This window comes from Hydra vulgaris, chromosome 06 (genome assembly GCF_038396675.1).
Source record: "Hydra vulgaris chromosome 06, alternate assembly HydraT2T_AEP".
Taxonomy (NCBI): domain Eukaryota; kingdom Metazoa; phylum Cnidaria; class Hydrozoa; order Anthoathecata; family Hydridae; genus Hydra; species Hydra vulgaris.
In genome coordinates, this window is record NC_088925.1 from 32,912,501 (window position 1) to 32,934,153 (window position 21,653).

Sequence of the window (21,653 nt, forward strand, 5' to 3'; positions counted from 1 at the left end):
TAAATAAAAAGCAACAACAACCTGTCATTAGGGCTCAAAAATTTTGAAAAACTTGAATTATTAGGTATAATTTAAAAAAAAAAAAAGCTCCTCAAATAACATTAAAAACTAATGAATAGCTACTGTTTTTGCAAATAAAGAGCATAGCTAATATATTATTATTATCTAGACTATATGAGAATTTAGTTTTAAGAAAAGTCGCATTTCCGATGATGCTCCGTCCATTTGTGTGCCAGCGACAGATTAAAAAAGGTCTTTCAACATATGCTTAAGTTGCAGGAACTGCAATTAGGTCTTCAACTAATGGTGCAATGTGTGGGTAAATGGCACAGATAGAGAAAGTGCATCAGCCTTGAGTTAACTATAATTACAATGCGGTACTTGAAAAGACGCTAGTGACACAATATAACTTCTTACAATACAAAATATATTTGCTGAGTTAAGTTACTTAGAAATGCGTTACGCGTTTTTGTTACGCAGCTAAATCTCGTAACAAGGCCTTATATATATATAAATATATATATATATATTTATATATATATATATATATATATGTACATATATATATATACATATATATATACATACATATATATATATATATATATATATATATATATATATATATATATATATATATATATATATATATGTACATATATATATATATATATATATATATATATGTACATATATATATACATATATATATACATACATATATATATATATATTTATATATATATATATATATATATATATATATATATGTACATATATATATATATATATATATATATATATATATATATATATATATATATATATGTATGTATGTATATATATATATGTATATATATATATGTACATATATATATATATATATATATATATATATATATATATATATATATATATATATATATATAAATATATATATATATATGTATGTATATATATATGTATATATATATATGTACATATATATATGTATATATATATATATATATATATATAAATATATATATATTTATATATATATATATATGGATATATATACGTGTATATATATATGTATATATATATATATATATATATATATATATATATATATATATATATATATATACATATACAGGCTTTGTTAAAAAGCGTTACGCAGCTTGCATTTTGCCTGCGAAAATGCATTTCTAGCAGATCTGAGAAAAGCCTTAGTATAAATGTGGTGTCATAAAATAATGCCAGAATATTTTGAGTCTCTTGTAACTTTAATGCTGCAAAGAATATAGGCTGTTCTATTAGTTTGCAGCTTATACAAAGTATTATAACAAGTTTCATTCTATGGCTTCCTGATACTTTTATGTTAGTGTTTAATTTCGGTGGATCTATTCGGCCATAACTGTTGATATATAATTTATATATATATATATTTTTTTTATTTTTTATTTTACTTATTGGTTTATGCTTATTGTTTACCACATTTGTTGTTAGGCTGGCAGCCACGCTGGTTTATTCTTGACTATGGTGTAATGTCTTATTATAGATCTCAAGATGATGTTCATTTAGGTTCTCGTGGAGCCGTGAAAATGTCGTGCTGTGAGATACTCAGTGAGTTATTAAAAACTATTTTTCTTAATTTGCAAAAAAATATAAAGTTAATATATTGAAAAAAGTAATATTTGTTTTGACTTTATTGAATTATTGCTAATTTATTTTTTTTATAGCATGTTTTTAAGATAAGTGTTAGATGATTTGGTATTATGTGATAAAAATTATAAAATCTGGTAAAATTTTACTTTCTTCACATTCTACATGATAGGAAGTTTTTCCTTTTGCTTTAATATAATTTTACATGGATCGCTGTTCAAGAAAAAAAAATTCTTTAAACATTGAAGCAACCCTTATTACAATCAATTGGAATAAGGTTTGTTTCAATATTTAAACAAGCAAGCAAAATAAAAATAAAATACCAAAACATTGTAACAACCCTAAAACAATGCTTGTAAATTATGATGTGTTCTAAAACACATTTGGAAGAGAAAAGAGTTTTTATAAACAGTACAAAATTAAGTTGTGTAAGCAAGTTTGTGAGAAATATAATAAAATAAATATAGCTGTTTTTAACTTGGCATATACATTGATTTAAATATAAGTGCATTACACTTTTGTAAGCTTTTGAGATAGTTGTCCTAACAATTACAAAAATTATTTTCTTCTATAATTCAAACCTACACATAGATTTGCACTTGCGAAGCATCTTGTGTAGTTACAAGCCATCAGGTAATTGTTTTATTTTCCAAAATACAGCTTATCTGCATTCATTTAGACTTTCAATTTTCTTAAGCACTGCAAATTTTTTATTTAAATGGGAGATACAGATGAAATTTTCTTTTGAGAAGCTATTGGAAATTGGTTGCAAAACTCGAGAGTCCTCAAATTTTACTCATGTTTTACAGGCAAACTTTATTTAGCAATTTAATTTAAAAGAATTTTTCCAGCAAATTTGCAAATACTCCAATAGTCACATGCTTGGTTAAGGGGTATACATATGCATCAGTTCAACTATTTGTCGTGAAATCTGGTTCAAATCTTTTTACCATTCTTTTATGTGCTTCCGCTTAGCACCTCTTCACTCTATCGTTTTCCTTCTTCCAAAGACTGCACTCTTTTAGTTATAATTTCTGATCAAATTGACCCTGCTCTCTCTTTTTACCCCTCTACATTGGTAGTACTATATTGTAGTTGTTATTAATGCTCATCACACTAAATGGTTTGTGTCTAACTCTGCTGACACTGCTAGCATTAAAGCTCATCACTTCTGTATTTCTCAATCTCCTACTCAAATAGTTAACTTTGTGACTCGTTTTCCTGACAACCCTAATCATTTAGCTCCGTTCCTTGATTTCTGTCTGGTCTCTGATCCTAGCTTGTGTTCAGTTTCTCCTTTTTCTCCCTTAGGTGGTTCTGACCATGCAATGATCTCTTTATATCTTTCATCTCGTACTTCTTTTTCGGACTCACCCTATCATCGCACTACTTACTACTACCCTAAAGCTGATTAGGATTCTTTTCGTGATTTTCTTTAAGATGTTCTTTATGATGATGTCTTTTCCCTCTCAACTGAAAAATGCACCGCCTATGTAACTTCCTAGATTCAGGCAGGAATGGTTCATGGAACTGATCTTATTACCTCTCCCAAGGATAGGGCAGAGCTATTTGCAAGAACTTTTCTTCTAACTTGACTCTTGAATCTTATGGCCATTTTCTTCCTTTCATTCTAATTTAACAGGTTAACCCATTGTTAGACATTCAAATCATTCCAGTTTTCTTTGCTAAAGTTAACACTTCATCCCTTTGGGACTCTCTTCCATCTTTATGTTTTCCTGACTCATACAACCTTTAACTTTTTAAGTCTTCTGTCAACCGTTTCCTTGCTCCATAACTCTATTCTTTTTTTCTAGTAACTCCTAACTTAATAGTGGTTGCTTGCAGCCCTGCTGGGAGTAAATCAGAATAAAATATTGCACAATAATTTATTTTTTAAATCTTTTACCTGTTAGTAAACTTACTCATCACTGTCTTTATTTTCTTGTAAAAAAATGTTTCTAAACAGCATAACTACATTTGTTTTTAAACTCCATTGAGAATACCATTATATATACAGAAAAATTGCTTTTTTAAAAAAAGTAGTAATAAATATAACTGCTGCTTAAAATAAGATTAATATTTTAATCAGGGGTGTACTCTATTGTGTAGAATACTTTTTGAAGTTGTTTAAATATATATTAGGCTCCTTATTAACATTTGTTGAGCACTCTTAATTGTATTTTAACATTCTATGTAAATATGGAAACTAATAATTTCACTTACTTGTTGAAAAATATGCCTATACTAAATGAAAAAAGTTATACTATTTCTTTGTTTGAAAAAGTTGAGCATTTTATTAAAAGAATTGAAAAAAAGAGTTGGAAAGCCCATTTTTTCTTAAAACCATATACAAAAACAGATGATGCATATAACAATATTTCCAAAAAATGCATGCTATGCCTACAAGAAAAATGTGAAATAATTACACATGCAAATCAAAAATGCTTATTAAACAAAAGATCGGAATTAATTTCTAAATGTAGGCACGAAAATAAGTTTCTCCTAAAAAACTATAAAAATAAATAAGTTCAAATAATATTTACATTAACTATCCTTTTTAAAAAAAAATTTAAAAAAATACCATAAGTATTCATTTCTAAAGAATTCTTTTTATAATAGTGTCAGCAAATTCCACAAATGTGTGAAAATTTACAGTAGTTAAGACATTTGCAACTTCCTGTAATTTAATTTTTGGTATAAATTGAAGTTTTATTAATTTGATCATTCATTTCTGATTAATCTTTGTTGATGAAACACAGTGTCAAATGGAAAAAAATTTTGTTAAGTGATTTTCTACTAATTTAGATATATAGATATATATTTATATATATATATATATATTTTATTAATTGACTCTTGTTTCATTTAAATCTAATATGATTTTTTTATTTGTTTTTTATTATTTTATTTATTAAAAGTTTTAACCTGCATAATTCTTATTTTTAAAACTTTTTCTTTGTTTTCAATTTTTATATTTAGGTCTAAATATTTTATTAGGTATCTTATACTTATTAATTAAAATTTAAGTAACATTTAAAATGAGACTATTCTCAGAGGCAGGTAATAGTTTTGATGAAAAAAGAGTTAGTTTGTTGCCAAAACTGGATATCTTTTTACATCGCAATATTCCTATCTTCTAGAAATCCTTACTTAATTGATTACTGCAAATAAAATTACATTTTGTTTGTTGAGAATTTTGTATTTTTTACCTAGGTTTACATATAGTTCTTCATTGCCCCATAAGACAATTTTTTTTTTTTACACAGTCTGTATCACTTTTTTTTTTAAAAAGGTAAAAAGTAAATTCCAACATTCCAGCTTGAAATATTGTAAATTCGGCGAGAACCGGAATGACCTGAAAGTCACAAATTCCAGCCAGAACAAAATTCCTAGTTATAACTATTAATAAAAAAATAAATTCATATAAAACATAAAGACATTAATAAAAATTTTTTTTTACAAGAACATGTTTATAACAATGCAATTCAAACCTGCGCTGCCTTCAGTATAGCATTGAGAATATAACATCTGTTCTTTAAGGTGTTATATCTTCAGTGCTATGCACTGAGGATATAACGTTTACTCTTGAAGGATATAAATGTTATACAGTGTCACTATTAAAACTATTAGATAAATTAGTATTTTACTAAAAATTGACATCTTTTATTGAAGCACCTACTTCGTTCAAAATAAAATGCAGTAAGGTTTTTATTTAAGAAAAATAATCTTTTTACCACAACATAAAAACAAAGTCAGCAAAAAATTGCAGACCTCAGACATTGTCAGGTCAGCAGTTAGATGGAATGCTGACCCTATTTCAAGGCCTGCACTCAGAGTTAAATATCAAATTAGATTTCATCATGAGATTTTCAGGAACTGCAAAGTCAGACAAAAATTAACAAAAAATAACAAAAAATTAAACTACTGACCAATTTCAATCATTTTAGTTACTACAGCTCATTTTTTACTGTAAATGCAACATAGATGTGGCTGAAATACAAGTTGGTTATAGATATGTATACTCAGCTGATGGGTTTAATGAGGCTGTGGATATGTGCAACTTAACTAAACAATTAACTAATAATCAGGAAATATAAAAACTTTATATTTTAAACTTTTTCACTAGAGGTGAATAAGTATAATATAATTTTAAATAAGTATAAAATAATCTTGAATAAACAACAATACAGGGCTTGTGATGAAGCGATCACGCTCTGCTCGTATAACGCGCCCGTAAACGGTATTTTCAAACGTTCTAGGCGCAATAAACAACGCTTGTTCAGCTTATAACGAACGTATAAAATAACGCTCGTCCAATAGTTCGGGATTATTTTTTTATTTTCATAAAATATTTAAAAAAGATTTTTTATTAAAGATATTCTATTATCAAAGCACTAATATAAAATATAAAAAGCACTGCGTCATTCTCTTTTGCACTAATGTAATGAATGAGCAGTTTGAAGTCGTTAATAGTCACTAATGTCAATTATGGAATGTGCACATGGAAACACAATGTGAATACAAAAATGCGCAAATAAAATAAGAATAGAAAATTAGAAAACCACTATAAGAAAATTGAAACTGCAGAGTATTTTTAATCTTGTGAAAATATCAAGTAAGATTTATTTGATTTATTGTTTGTAATATTCCACACATCATTTATAATAAAAATATATATTAATAATAGAGTAATTTTTAAAATTAGTTTTTGTTTATAGTATAGGTTTTTTATTAACTATTATTTATTTTAACTCAAATTTAAAACGATTCTGTTGTTTAGAATGTTTGCAATCACATTCGAAAAGGAAACAAAGTAATGACGTCAACATATATTAAATGGAAAGTTATTATTCTAATTTATAATTATTTTAAATTATTCTTGCGTTACTTTTCTAAGATAAAAAAAGCATAATTTAAAAAAGAAATTTTAGAAAAAAATTAAATAATTAATTTGAATAAAAAATATCAAGAAATATAAAAACCATTAACCATTAATTAAGTTTACAGTGTAACATTTTAAAATACATATATTAAAACAACGAATCAAAACTCACTAAATTATACTTCAATACTAAATCAATAAGAAGTTGCGTTTTTTGTTTGATATTATTTTTTTATAACATAAATAGTTAAAAATAAAAGCGATCTGACAATATACAAGAAGTATAAAAATCTACTTCGTTGAAGTAGTTTCATGAGTGTGATTCAAACATTTTTTGACGAAAGAATTATGTAACAAATAAAAAAAACAATATAACACGCTTAATGATTTTCTTCATCACAAGCCCTGACAATAGAGGCAGTTTCACCAATATAAAAACAAGTAGTATGAATTTTAATCACTAACTTTTATGTTTGTTTGTAACAGTTCTTATAGGTAAAAACCCTACATAAATTGAATAGTTGTTATAGGTAAAAATCCTACATAGATTACTTTTGAATGTACAGAATTATTCTATTCTAAATATCAGAAAACATTTTATTGTAATTAATAATTATTTATTGGTTTTTTAAGATATTTAAGACAACTATTTATTTAATAATGCAAAAAATATTACTTTCACAATAGTTAGCTGTAACTATTGTGAAAGATGTACCCTAAGTAGTTGCGACTATTTAGGGTAAGTCTATTTATTTAGGGTACATCTATTTATTTAGGGTACACCTATTTATTTAGGGTACATCTTTTTATTTAGGGTACATCTTTTTATTTGGGGTACATCTATTTATTTAGGTACACTTCCTTCTTTACCAATGTTGCTTATTGGCCTAGATCCAGTGTCAAACTTCAGATCTTTTGGTTATGAGCCAGTATTCTGACCACTGTGCTACAGCACAAAGAAGTATTTTTATTAAACTTTTGATGAGGAGTTGAATCTAAATATTAATTGGAATACAAATATATTTTTCTTATTGCCAGAAAGACTATTTATAGATATAAATAGCATTAACAATTAAGTATATAGTTTATATGTGGTAAATTATATCACTGAATAATGACTTTATGTGTTGAATATTTTTTCACATATAACAAATAGTTTAACTTTTAACTGAATTAAAAATAGGGATGTACCAGAATTTTGTTCCAACCAGAATTTGTGACTTTTATATCATTCCGGTTCTGGTTGGATTTACAATATTTCAGGCTGGAATGCCAGATTTTTTAATTTATCTTTTTTAAAATTTATGTGGCACAGACTGTGTTAAAAAATAATTGTCTTACAGTGCAATAAAGAACTATAGGTAAACTTAATTAAAAAATACAAAATTCTCAACAAATTTAATGTAATTTTATTTGCAGTAATCAATTATGTAAGGGTTTCTAGATGATAGGAGTAGGTTATAAATATATACTATGTAGCCACGATGCGGAGGTACAGGCTTTCACTTTCAATCTTAAAGGTCAAAAATTGCATAAATAAAAAAATCGTTCCGGCCGGAATTTTATTCACAATTCCGGCAAATACAGTTCCAGCCAGAATTTCCAATCTGGTACACCCCCAGTTGTAACAGTATTTATTATTATTTTTTTTAATTTAACTAAATAGATGCATCAAAGTGTATGCAGACCTTTATCGTTTATACTTGCAGTGCATAGGAGCGCTAAGGCGCTAAACATGCTGAAACTCATGAAAAAGATGGATAATATTCTTCCTCAATTATGATCAAAAAAAAATTGTGTTTTGCAATAAATTTGATTTTTAAGTTGTATGGTTTTATAAATATATTTTAGTTTGGACAGGCATTATTTTAATTTAAACTGTTTTTAAATTTATCTATATAGAGGGTTATTTAGTAAATAAATATGTATGAAAATAAATTATTAAAAATAAATTTCACTGTATTTCCACAGAAAATAGCATAACTACACTCTTAATTTCAGTCAAGTTTCAAATAGAATAATATCAATCCAATAAAAAGACAAGCACTGATGCAACACTGACGACCAAATGTGAATAACATTGTTATTATGATGCGAAGATAATTCATAAGTTGTATGCTGGGAAATTAACTAAATTTATTTCATCGCTAAAAAATCTGAAGTTCTTTTATTTTAAAAATTCATTAAAAAAATTTATTTTTTGCACCATAAACAGATCTTTTAATCTTCACTTGAAACCAATGCTCCTAAAAAATATCAATAATTAGCTAAGATTTATCATTTTAGTTAGTCAGGTGATCTGTTTTAACATTATTAATTATTTGCAACATCTCAATAAATTTTTATAAGTTTTATTAAATTACAAATTTAAAAGCATGTTCTACTCTAAATTAAATATCATGCCTTCTAAGCTGACTCTTTGAGCTTCTCTTGCGCATTCAATCAAATTAACACTAATGAAAATGTTTTATTGCTCTGGTGCAGAATATGGAGAAAGTTTTATTAAGAGCAAAAAATAGAGGAAAGTTTGGAAGGTGTGGCTTATTATTATGCTATTATATATAGATTACTTGATCATTAAATTTTTAAATAATGGTGCCGAAACATTTTTTAAAAGAACATAAGCAGTTAAAAGAAATAAAAGTCTTATTCATCTGAGGTAGTGGTGTAGTGGTAGAGTGCTCGCTTCATATGTGAGAGGTTCCGAGTTCGATCCCCACCATGTCCCTGGTAGTACTGCGCTCAACTTGTTTCTCCGCGCAGCGGCTTTGTTTGTCAAGGTTCGTGTTTTGGAGTTATTGAGTTGAGAGAGGGTTATAACCACAATTAAGTAGCCTCCTCGTCTGTAGTGGCCTTCTGGGCTTTGGGGAGGTAAATTAACCTTTAAAAAGAAAAAAATCTGCTATTGGCTGAATAAGAAAGAAGATGTGCAAATGAAACTGATTACATCAATATGATTTTAAAAGTCCTAGAAAAGCAAATTGTAATGCATGTATAAATGTTATCAACTGATCAGTAAAACCAATTAAAGTAATTCTAATTAGCACATTTTTTTAGTTACAAAAGGAAAAGGGTTTACTTTTAACTCTGCAATGGTACAATTTGAAAAAGAATTTTTCATTGAAAAAGAAATTCAGAAAGTTAATTTAGGAGTTTTTGATTCTTTATTGATTCTGCATGTACTAAAATGGTCAAATATGTAAGTATTTTTCTGAAAAATATAACCAAACCACTCATCGAAAACTGTATATCTTACTAATGACTAATGAGTAATGGTAGCAGCTAAGACAAAAGTTGAAAAAGAGTTGTTTGTAATGAAAACAGTTCAGGCCTTGTTATGAGATTTTATTGTGTAACGGAAAAGCATAATGCGAGTAAATGTAACTTTACCCAATGAAGATATTTACATCGTTAAAAGTTTAATTTCGTCAGTTGGGTATATTTAAGTATAACTCAAGTTTAAGTTATTTAAAAGAACTATTTGTATTGACGTCATTATTAACTACAAAAGTGTATTCATCAGACCAGTATTTTAAAAAAAAATCAAAGTGCCGTAGCTTACCTTCGAAAAAAAAAAAAGCATTAAAAATTGTAAAGTTTTTCTCTAATATCTTGATAAATAATTTGTTAGAGTTTTTTAAAGGCTCTACTATGTTTTATTTTATTTTAAAAGGGTTTTTAATAGGGTATATTGCCATTTGATTGTTTTTGATTTATTTGTGCTGGAAGTACCTATGTAGTTTAATTGGTCTTAGGGGAAAAATATTATTTTTATTAGTATTTTCTATTTGCACACTTTTGTTGTTTTAGTTTTGTTTCTGCCGTTTTTATTTGAATTTTAATTAATTGTGCGTGGTTTTTTCTACCATTAGTATGGCAAGTGGTTTATTTAACTATTTTTACTTATATTGTGCAGTAGATCAACACTTTTCATATCATCAAAAAAATATTAGTGCTTTACAAATTTGGGTATGGTTGAGTTTTGGCTATTTGTAGTGAAGTCGCAGGGTAAAGCATAAGTGGCGATGACGTTTGTCTGATGGATAAACTAGTTATAAGTGCTGATCCTCATCAAAACGCCAGTAATAATAGACGCGACTCTGAGGAGATGTTTATTACTTATTCACTACACAAATTATGTTCACACATTGGCATTAATATTTTTTTTCCATTCTGAGGCCTTTCATTGCTGTATGCTTACTTTTTAATTTTGTAATAAATTTTTTGTTTTATTTATTTTTTGTTTGGTGACATATTTTTTGTATATCTTCGTTAATATTAGTGTTTAGAAAACAATTTAATGTTTATTATTATTGTTGGTGCTGGTCAGATGCATTGTCTGTCTTATTTACATTTTAAATATTCCTCTATTAATCTCTATTTTTTGTCTTGACTACTGTCAAAATATGCTTTGTTCGAAAATAATCTTCCTTTATTCTAATGTACTTCATTTCTTCCCTCAGGCATTCACTGCTCGTGTGTGACCATTCGGCAAACTTTATATATGTCAGAGTTATATATATGCCAAATTTTTTAAATAATATTTGGCCTAGCCGGTAAGGGTTAGTGTTACGGTCATCGAGCACGACTATTTTCCAAATCACATTTACTGTCACCACACACATCGTCTTGTGACATTTACTGTCACAAGACGCATAGGCTAGTTTTTTAGTCATAAGTCAGTTATAAATCCATGCATAGGTGTTTAATCCATCATGGTTTTCTGGAGTATGACTGGGCTGGCTTGGTGTAGTTAAGAGATAAATCTTCTACACTGGTTACTAACAACACAAGACTCTACTGAACGACATAAACTGCACGGACTTACACATTACACCATACACCCTTATGCACATATAGCCTTTTTGCATGCTTTTTGTTCTTTTATAAGATAAACTATCTTTGTTTGAACTCATTCTTATTTAGGTAATATTTTCTTTTAATATGTATGTGGTTAGTATGTAGTTGGAATGTTAAATGCAGATTTGTATGTTATGTATATGTGGTTATCATGCGTGATTGCTTTTTCATTTTAGGATTCATATAAAATATATAAGAGCGATTTTTATAAACTAGCGGCTTTCGATATGTTTTGTTGATGTATAATTTTTCGTTGTTGTTTTGTTATGGTCTCAAAGTGGTGTTTAGTTCGGACCGTAGAGAAAACTTTGCTTTTTGGGTTTCCATTTAGATATGGTTTTAAGGTTGCTTTTAACTCAAAGCGTAGAGTAATCTTTGCTTCTTAGCAGGGAGTTTGTTATCATGAAAAAATTTTAAATTATTTATAAGTTTATTGTTTAAACATGTGTTAACTTATATTAAAACAGTGAAAATTTCTTTTAGTTTGATTATTTTACGTCTATGTTATCATTAAGTTTATAGTTTATGGAGTCTATCATTTAGTTACAAATCCACAAACATTAACGCTTGTTTGCTGTCTCACTGCTTTTTTTGACTTTAAATTATCTTTGCTAGTTATCTGTTACCTCTTACTAATGTTGCATTTTGTTATTACAGGTATCTTAGATAAAATATTTTTCTCTAGGATCAACAAAGAAAACTGTTTACTCCATCTATCGAAAAAATAAATTTTGTACCATTTACTCTGGCTAAATTGTTTTCGTCAAAACCACATAGCAACATGAGGCAGTATAATAAAGATATCATTAAGGCTAAGTCAAATTTCTCACATCAATTTAATAATAAATTTGTTACCAACATATCAAAACACATCCTAACAGACAATGAAAAAGAGCTTTTAAGTTTAGGATTAAATTTTGTTCCTTCAATTACAAATACGTCACTTAATATTCACATAACTTTGAAAGATTTAAAACAACCCTTCTCCAACAACTCTTTTTTGAGACCGAAGAGATAACGAGGCATCCATTTCATAAAAAATCGAATTGGTCTCCTCCTATGACAAATAACAAAACTATTATAAGTTATCTTAACTTAGTAGAAAGTGATATAACTGCACTTGTTTTTTCACAACTTCCGAAAGATGAAAAAAATTTAACTCCTGAACTTATTCACGCACTAAACTCCTTTATGCTTAATCCCACAATTACCATAAAAAAGGCCAACAAGGGAGGGGGTATTTGTATTTTAGACAAAACAGACTATGAAGAAAAGATCTCTCTACTTTTATCCGATAAAAACACATATAAACTACTCTCAGAAGATCCAACAAGAAGTATAGCAAGAGATGCTAACAATCTTATTGACTATATGTTTCTTCATCATATGATTGATAAAAAAACATTGGAGTTCCTTCGTCCAAAAACACCTCTTCGTACACCCCTGTTTTATGGCCTTCCCAAAATTCATAAAATAGGCATTCCCTTAAGACCAATTGTTTCTGGTTGTGACAGACCAATCGTCAACTTGTTGTTCTTTGTCACAGAATTTATTCAGCCAGTTGCTGAACAACTACCAGCATACTTTAAAGACACAACACACCTCCTTAAACTCCTTCAATCTCATGTCCTAGAAACCAACAATTATATCCTTGTCACGGTTGATGTTATATCTTTGTATACAAAGATTCCTCACTGCCAAGGTATTGGCACCGTGAAATTTTATTTAAAGAGAGCACCGCCATATAACGGACCCATAAAGCGCCCACCTATTGCTTTTATTGACATTATATTAGAAACCATTCTAACTCACAGCAACTTTTAATTTTCAACTGATCACTTTTTACAATTAACAGGTACTACCATGGGAACACGTATGGCCCCACTCTATGCTAATTTAAAATAATTGACCAATTTTCAATGTGGATTTCTTTTTATAAAAGATTTATAGATGATGTATGTTTTATTTTTCATGGGCCTCCAGAGAAACTAACACAAGTTTTCGAATTTATGAATGCCATCCACTCCATGATCAAATTTACTTTCGATAATTCTAACAGTTCTATTAATTTTATGGGTCTAACAATTATCAAAAAGCTAGATGGAAAGTTAAAAACAACAATATTGCACTAAATAAATGGCTTAATGACTAAGAAACAAACAATAAATAATCAAAAATCAATAAAATACACAACAAATTACAAAAACTAAACTTTACATTTCATGTTATCCAGTCATAAAAAGAAACAATCAAATCAGAAAAAAAACAGTTGAAAAACTTAAACATTCAAATCTAAATCTCAGCTTTCTTGTCAACAAGTACTTTTTTTGCTCAGTAATTTTTTCTATCAAGTCCTGCTTTTCAGAGGCAGAATTAACATTTTAAATCTTCTCATACTACTCATAAACTAGTCATTTTTAATCGACTTTTTTTTTATGATCAATTTAAAAAATTAATGGTTAAAAAAAAACTTTTGTTAAAAAGCAATTTCAAAATTGAAAAAAATATTTTTTCTTTTATAAAATTTATTAAAAAAATTCTCTAAAACATTTTTAATATATCTAATAGTTTTGCCTACAGGCTTGTTTATGGTTTATTTGGCAATGCATATAAATTTATAAGTGCATTAAGCGCTTTGGTATAATTGTACTTTCAAAACGGTATAAAAAAAAATTGTTGATTTGAAACTGTAAATAAATAAACAAAATAAAATCAAAATAAATAAAAAGTTTCTTTTCTTTAACATAGTTAAAATATGGAAATTTCAGCAGTAAAAAAATAGTTGTAAAACCGAGTTTTTTAAACCAAGCAGTTTTAACGAGCGTTTTAAAATTTTTAAAAGATTAGAATTAAGTTTAATAAAATAAATTTATATTTATTAATATTTAATAATAAATTTATTTTATATATAATAATTAATTAAATAAGGAATAAAATTAGTTCTTACAGGTTTTTACCCTATCATTTACAGGATTGCAAATTAATTGTGATGTTAAAAAAGAAAATATTGCGCACATACTTATTACTTTTTTAAACAAACAAATCTCAAACAGTGTTTAGGCAACAATCAAAGTTCATTAACTTTTTTTTGTAAGATATAGTAACTTCATTCGCTTAACTCTATGATTAGAAACCTAACAATATTTATGAGCTTTGCAAACCAGCAAATTTTATAACAAACAAATAAAAGCTGCAGTCTGAAAAGTAATTTAAATATCTTGAAGACTATTTTTAATTGTATTAAAATAGATTATTTACATAAACTAAAGTTCTGCAAGATTCTGAATTAATTCATCCACAGCTTTTGACTGTTGTATCTTCATGTATTAAAACCATTAAAATCTCTAAATTGTTAGTTCAACATAAAGTAATAGTATCTTGATGTGTTAAAAACATTAAAATTTCAAAATTGTTAGCTCGACAAAAAAGATATAGGCATAAAGAAATCAAAAATCAAACATATTTCCAACACTTTGCAAAGTTGGAACAACTTGGTGGAGTCTGATATATATTTTCCTGAACAAAAAATTTGAGCAAATGACACCTATAAATAAATCAAGCCAAATATTCTTGCTTGATTTATTTATTATGGTATTTTTACTGGCATTTTGGAAAAATTAATTGATTTATTTTGCTCTAAGTTTCAATCTCCATCTGTAAATCCATTATTTAAAGCAATAACAAAACAAAGCTTGTTTTTCAATAAAAAAAAATTGTTGCAAAAAATTGACTGTACATTTCATAAAAATTGTTGCAAAAAATTGACTGCACATATAATAAATAATATAAAAAGTATATAACATTCTTTTCAAATGGAAATTTTTTTTAAATGTTTCTTTAAAACACACAGTGAATAAATGATAAGTTTAAATAATTGGTGGGTATTGCAAGTGCTGGAATTCTATGGTTTAAACTCAACAAGCTTGTAGAGCTTTATGTTGAATAAACTGAGTAGGTACTATCTAGAATTTGGTAGGGCTCAAACCTACTACTGGTGTTTATAACATATTTGTATGTTTTTAGTAAATGCTTCTGACCAACTTCGAATAGATCTAAAAATTCCACCAGAGAATTTTATTTATTTAAAGGCTTCTACACCAGCAGAAAGACAGAAATGGATTGTAGCCTTAGGAACTGCTAAAGCATGTATTATTAGTTCTAATTTGGAAGAAGAAAAGCAACAAAGTAATTTTTAAACTTTCTTTGTTCATTCAAAAATATTTTAGTGTTATTGACTTTCTGAAAAGATAAAATTTCTTTAGCTCATTCAATGACTTTTTTGAAAGACAAGATGAAAGAGCTATTGTTGTGCCGAGGTATTATGCTTGAGCAAATTGGCACAATTAAAGCTAGTGGTCACACTATTGAAAATAAAGTAAGCTTTTTTTGCAAATGTTTTAATTTGTGAAACTGAAATAAACAGTAATATTTTATTAATAAAGTATGAAGGAAAAATAATAGAATAGTATGTCACTATCAGCTCTTATTTTAATATTTAACTTTTTATATTAGTGATAATAATTTAAGACATCTCCAGACACACTCAGCTTGAATATTTGTGTTGAGGTTTTTATCAAATATTTTCTTATCTTTATTTTCTAGTTAATAACTTATCATGAGTATGTTTCCTAGTTAATGTCAAGAGTAAATAGTTTCTTAGTCAATAACTTATCAAGAACCTAAATTATTAATATAGTTAATAATATCTTAAAATAGTTAATAACTTATCAAGAATCTAAATTATTTAGAATTTGTTTTCTAGAAAACTTTAAGGTATAAGTTTTTTTTCAATGATCAACCATTATATTTTATTTTTGATGGTTATTAAGCATAAATATATTTATTAATCATTATAAATTAATAAGGTTTTCACTTCATTGTTTATCCACTTTAGTTGATATAGCTATCAAAAATTTCTTATTCATAAAGTCACAACATAAAATTTAAATAATCAGAAGGTATAAGTAGCAGATCCCCTCTTAAAAAAATATATATATATATTTTTTTTTACCATAAAGCCATGAAATCTTTTTATGACTTTTGCTGTATTATTAATGTTAACACTTGTTTCAGTATTAATTAAATGGATCTGGGGTATAGTTGTAAATTAAGAATTTCAACTATTGGCTTTGATTTGGTTTCTGGTCTTGTATTGATTTTAATATTCTAACTTATCCTTATAATTTATTTTTATTTTTCATATGTTCCGTTTTTAAAGTGGTCTTTTTTATGATTTCTGTTTCATTTAAATCCACTACCTGTAACTGTTCCATTTAAATCCACTACCTGAAACTGTTCCATTTAAATCCACTACCTGTAACTGTTTCATTTAAATCCTCTTCCTCTAACTGTTTCATTAAAATCCTCTACCTGTAACTGTTTTTGTTATAATATATGAATATAATGAATCTTTAAATGTATTTGAATGTAACTTGATCTTAGAAAATTATTGAAGCTGTGACATTATTATCAGCAACGTGTGACACATTTGCATCAAACTTGGATGATATCCTGGAAATAGTTGAAGATAATTTAAGTATGTTTTTTTACAGTCAGTTTTTAAGTTAGGTTTTTTTATTTCATTCAGTTTGTAAACTGTCTTAATACATCTGTTTGCAAACTTGTTTTTAATTATCTGTTAAGAAGTAGTATTTAAGAATTTTTGGTTTAAAATTTATTTTCAGATTTGTTTTCAGATTATCCTATTTCAGCCCCTAAAGTGAGTGACTTTCTTGTTTTATTTAAATTTAAAGCCAAATATTTCTATATGCACTGCATATTTATGCAGTATGTTGGAATATATTTTGTTGTATTAATAATATAATGTAATATTATTTTATATTAATAATATAATATATAATATAGTAAAATAATTTTTATGAAACTTTATATGTCATTAGCAAGTTTGATTGCTTCATTTTTCCCTTATTGTTTCATTTTTTATTTTTATTATATTTATTTCTATGTTTAAGTCAATAGGATGCTTAATTGATCAATAAAATGTTCAAAGTTTAGAAAATAATTGAGTTAAACCACTGTATTTATAACCTAGAACTTGAGCATTATATAAATAATTTAGCTAATTGTAGGTTATAAATTTGTTGTTATATTTATCCTTCTGGTAAAGTTTGAAATGATAAGAGTTTTTGTAAAAAAAAACTCTCATCACTACTTTTTTTATTTATTTGAGTTCACCTCCCGAAAGTCATGAAAGCCACTACAGCAACAAGTATTTTCAAAGAAAGTCAAACATGAAAGCCACTACAGTCGAAGAGGCTGCTTTAGTTGTTGTTACAACCCTCTCTCAACTTTATAACTCCAAAACACAAACCTTGATGAACAAGGCCGCTGAGCAGAGAAACAAGTTGAGCATGGTACTACCAAAGACATGGTGGGGATTGAACTCAGAATTTCTCGCTTATGAGGCGAGCGCTCTAACACCACACCACTACTGCATTTAGCTTTTTTTATTTACTCCCCAACCCCAATTCCAGTTGTTGAGAAAATAAACAAAACAATGTTTGATTATATTGAGATTTAAATCATAAATTTTATTCATAGCTCACCAAGCCATCTAAAGAATCGGTTAACAGTTACAGGTTGGAAATTATTTCTCTTATTATTTGTTATTTATCAGTAAGCGGGGCTAAATTTAACGGTTGGACATCGGACATTGTCTGGCTAAAAACTCAGATTATCTGACCAATTTACAAAGTAATCGGACATTTTGACCGACGGGAATTAAAATCTACAAATTACTTTATTGGTTGTTTAATAAATAAGCAAATTTTATTCAAATTATTGTAAAGTAAAATTAAATTATTGAAAAGAAAAAAATATAATATTTTTAAGTATAATCAACCCTTTCAAAAAGTTGCAAAAAATATTGTTTTAAAAAATTACATAGTTTTTTTAAAATTGGAATTTTTAATATTTTCATGCTTTAATTAGTAAGTCAAGTTTAAAATAAAAAACTTTAAAAAATGTTTTTGTAAAAATAGAAACAAAAAAAATAAAGCAATTAAATCTTGGGAAGACTTAATTTAGCGTATTCATAATTTAAATTAACTTAAAAAATCTGTAAATTTATCATAAAATATACATACCTACTAAAAAAAAATGTAAATATAACATTTAATTTACACATAATGCATTTATTTTAAACTATGTCTCTGGATAGCTTAGTTGGCTAGAGTGTAAAATGAAAAGTTAAAACCCAGACAGTTGTACAATACGGGTTCAAATCCTGCCACCCCCAACTCACCGCTTGAGTAGTACTTCTTGAGTAGTACCACAAAACAGCTGTTGTCATATTGGAAAGAAAAAAATAATAAGCGCTGTCAGCTTGTCTATCTAAAAAAGCATACATTATTAAATTTTATTATTTTATTAAAAAACAAATGTCTGCGATCAAATATTATAAATAATAAGAAAATAAACTACAAAGCTTGCTAGACTAATGTTAAATAAACTGACTAACATAACAAAGATTTCGATTGCATAACTTGGTTCTGATAAACAGCAAAAATTATTTTTTGAAAGTTTGATCGGACTTTGTCCAACCCAAACAAGTTTAGATAGGACATTTTGTTTAGGACATTATTAAAAATTAAATAGAGCCCTGTGTAAGTATAAAAGTTTATGTTTTTTATTTGTTTATTAATTTGTTGTTATTTGTTGTTGTTTTTATGTTGTTCTTTTCGTTATTTGTCGTTTTTTTTATGTTGTTATTTTTGTTATTTGTTGTGGTTATTGTTGTTATACTTTTTATTATTTTTTCTTACTGCATTCACCTCCCTAAAGTCAAAGAGGCTACTTTTTTTTTTTTAACTGTTGTTACAACCTGAAATAAAACTTTTAACCTTGAAACACAAGTCTTAATGAGAAGTTGACTGCATAGTGAAACAATCTGAGTGTGGTACTATCAAGCATTGTGGAGATTAGATGTGGAGCCAGTTGCTTATTAAGCAACACTCTGCCATTATACCACCACCGCTATATTGTTGTTTTTGTTGTTGTCATAATTTTATTATTTGTGTAACTATAGGATGTTTCTACATCAAATTACCCAAAATAAAAGAAATTTTGAACCATTCTTATATTTTCTTCAAACATATTTGGCTGTTGTATCTTGCAAACAAAACTTCCTGCAAAAAATTTTAACCCAAAATGTTGAATGGTTTCCAAGGTATTTTATTTTAATATTAACCTGGTTTCCAAAAATTACTAAGGTTTTTATAATATTATCCTGGTTTCCCAAAATTACTAAGGTTTTCATAATATTTAAAAAAATGTGAATAAAATGAGAAATAGCAAGAGCAAAAGTACAACAATTATAAAAATGAATGAACAATTATAAAAATGAATGAACAATTATAAAAATGAACGAACAATTATAAAAATGAATGAACAATTGTAAAAATGAATGAACAGTTATAAAAATGAATGAACAATTATAAAAATGAATGAACAGTTATAAAAATGAATGAACATTTATAAAAATGAATGAACAATTATAAAAATGAATGAACAATTATAAAAATGAATGAACAATTATAAAAATGAACGAACAATTATAAAATTGAACAAACAATTATAAAAATGAATGAACAATTATAAAAATGAATGAACAATTATAAAAATGAATGAACAATTATAAAAATGAATGAACAATTATAAAAATGAACGAACAATTATAAAAATGAATGAACAATTGTAAAAATGAATGAACAATTATAAAAATGAATGAACAGTTATAAAAATGAATGAACAGTTATAAAAATGAATGAACAATTATAAAAATGAATGAACAATTATAAAAATGAATGAACAATTATAAAAATGAATGAACAATTATAAAAATGAATGAACAATTATAAAAATGAATGAACAATTATAAAAATGAATGAACAATTATAAAAATGAATGAACAGTTATAAAAATGAATGAACAGTTATAAAAATGAATGAACAATTATAAAAATGAACGAACAATTATAAAAATGAATGAACAATTGTAAAAATGAATGAACAGTTATAAAAATGAATGAACAATTATAAAAATGAATGAACAGTTATAAAAATGAATGAACATTTATAAAAATGAATGAACAATTATAAAAATGAATGAACAATTATAAAAATGAATGAACAATTATAAAAATGAACGAACAATTATAAAATTGAACAAACAATTATAAAAATGAATGAACAATTATAAAAATGAATGAACAATTATAAAAATAAATCAACAGTTATAAAAATGAATGAACATTTATAAAAATGAATGAACAATTATAAAAATAAATCAACAGTTATAAAAATGAATGAACAATTATAAAAATGAATGAACAATTATAAAAATGAATGAACAGTTATAAAAATGAATGAACAATTATAAAATGTTTTTTTTATGCAGCGTTCAATAAACTCAAAATGCTGAAGTATGAACTGAACATGGTTAAAAAAATAACTTAAAATACACTTGTTTAATTTTTTTTTTTGATTCAATATTTTCAGTTACTTTTAATCTTACTTGTCACAAAAAATCTTAAAAAATAATGGAAACTGAAAAATTTCAACCTATAGGACTATAATCTGAAATTTAACTTTTTCGAGAAATTATTCAAAAAAACTTCTTAATAGAATTCTGAATAAGTAATATATTTGGTTTATAGACTCTTTTTAAGCAAAGAAAAAAAAGAAAAAAAAGTCTTACATAATTAAATATGAAAATTAATGATTTTAACTACTGAAAACATGTGTTGTTTTAAATTTATATACAAACTGGCCAAGATACTGTGTGTATTTTTTTATTAAATTTTAGCTGTTATATTCTTTAATAAAGTTCATTCATAGAACCATATTAGTTGGTAAAATTTTATTGGAATTTTAAGAAGTTAACAGTTTATTTTAAAGCAAAGCAAAAAAACTATAATAACATTTTATAATAGTTTTTTTTTTTATGATTACTTTTATTATCAATTAATTAATTTCTAATTTTAAAGCATTTAAGTTTTTAATTAATTCTTTATTGTTACCATTGTTAATTGCTTCAAAACTTAATGAATTTATCAAACCAAATATTTTTCTTATTTCACTATTGGTCTTGCATCTGTTAACTATAAATTGTTTTATAAAAAACAATTTATAGTTAACAGATGATTGAAGTCATTTGTTTATTAATGAAAAACACTTTTTATTAAAGTGCTTTTCATTAATAAACAAATGACTTTAATTGTATATAAGAAAATATTGTATTTGTA

The 21,653-nt window shown here is 26.2% G+C and overlaps 1 protein-coding gene across 3 annotated transcripts in view; it reads left to right on the forward strand.

Annotated features, from left to right (window-relative positions):
* LOC100201998 (pleckstrin homology domain-containing family A member 8) overlaps positions 1 to 21,653 on the forward strand; it is a 69,353-nt gene that overhangs the window by 3,880 nt on the left and 43,820 nt on the right. For all 3 annotated transcript variants that reach the window (XM_065799889.1, XM_065799888.1, XM_065799890.1), the window contains exons 2-7: positions 1,492 to 1,608; positions 15,413 to 15,574; positions 15,652 to 15,764; positions 16,832 to 16,925; positions 17,074 to 17,108; positions 17,951 to 17,988. In XM_065799889.1, coding sequence (XP_065655961.1) covers positions 1,492 to 1,608; positions 15,413 to 15,574; positions 15,652 to 15,764; positions 16,832 to 16,925; positions 17,074 to 17,108; positions 17,951 to 17,988 — 559 coding nt within the window. The remainder of the gene's footprint in view (positions 1 to 1,491; positions 1,609 to 15,412; positions 15,575 to 15,651; positions 15,765 to 16,831; positions 16,926 to 17,073; positions 17,109 to 17,950; positions 17,989 to 21,653) is intronic.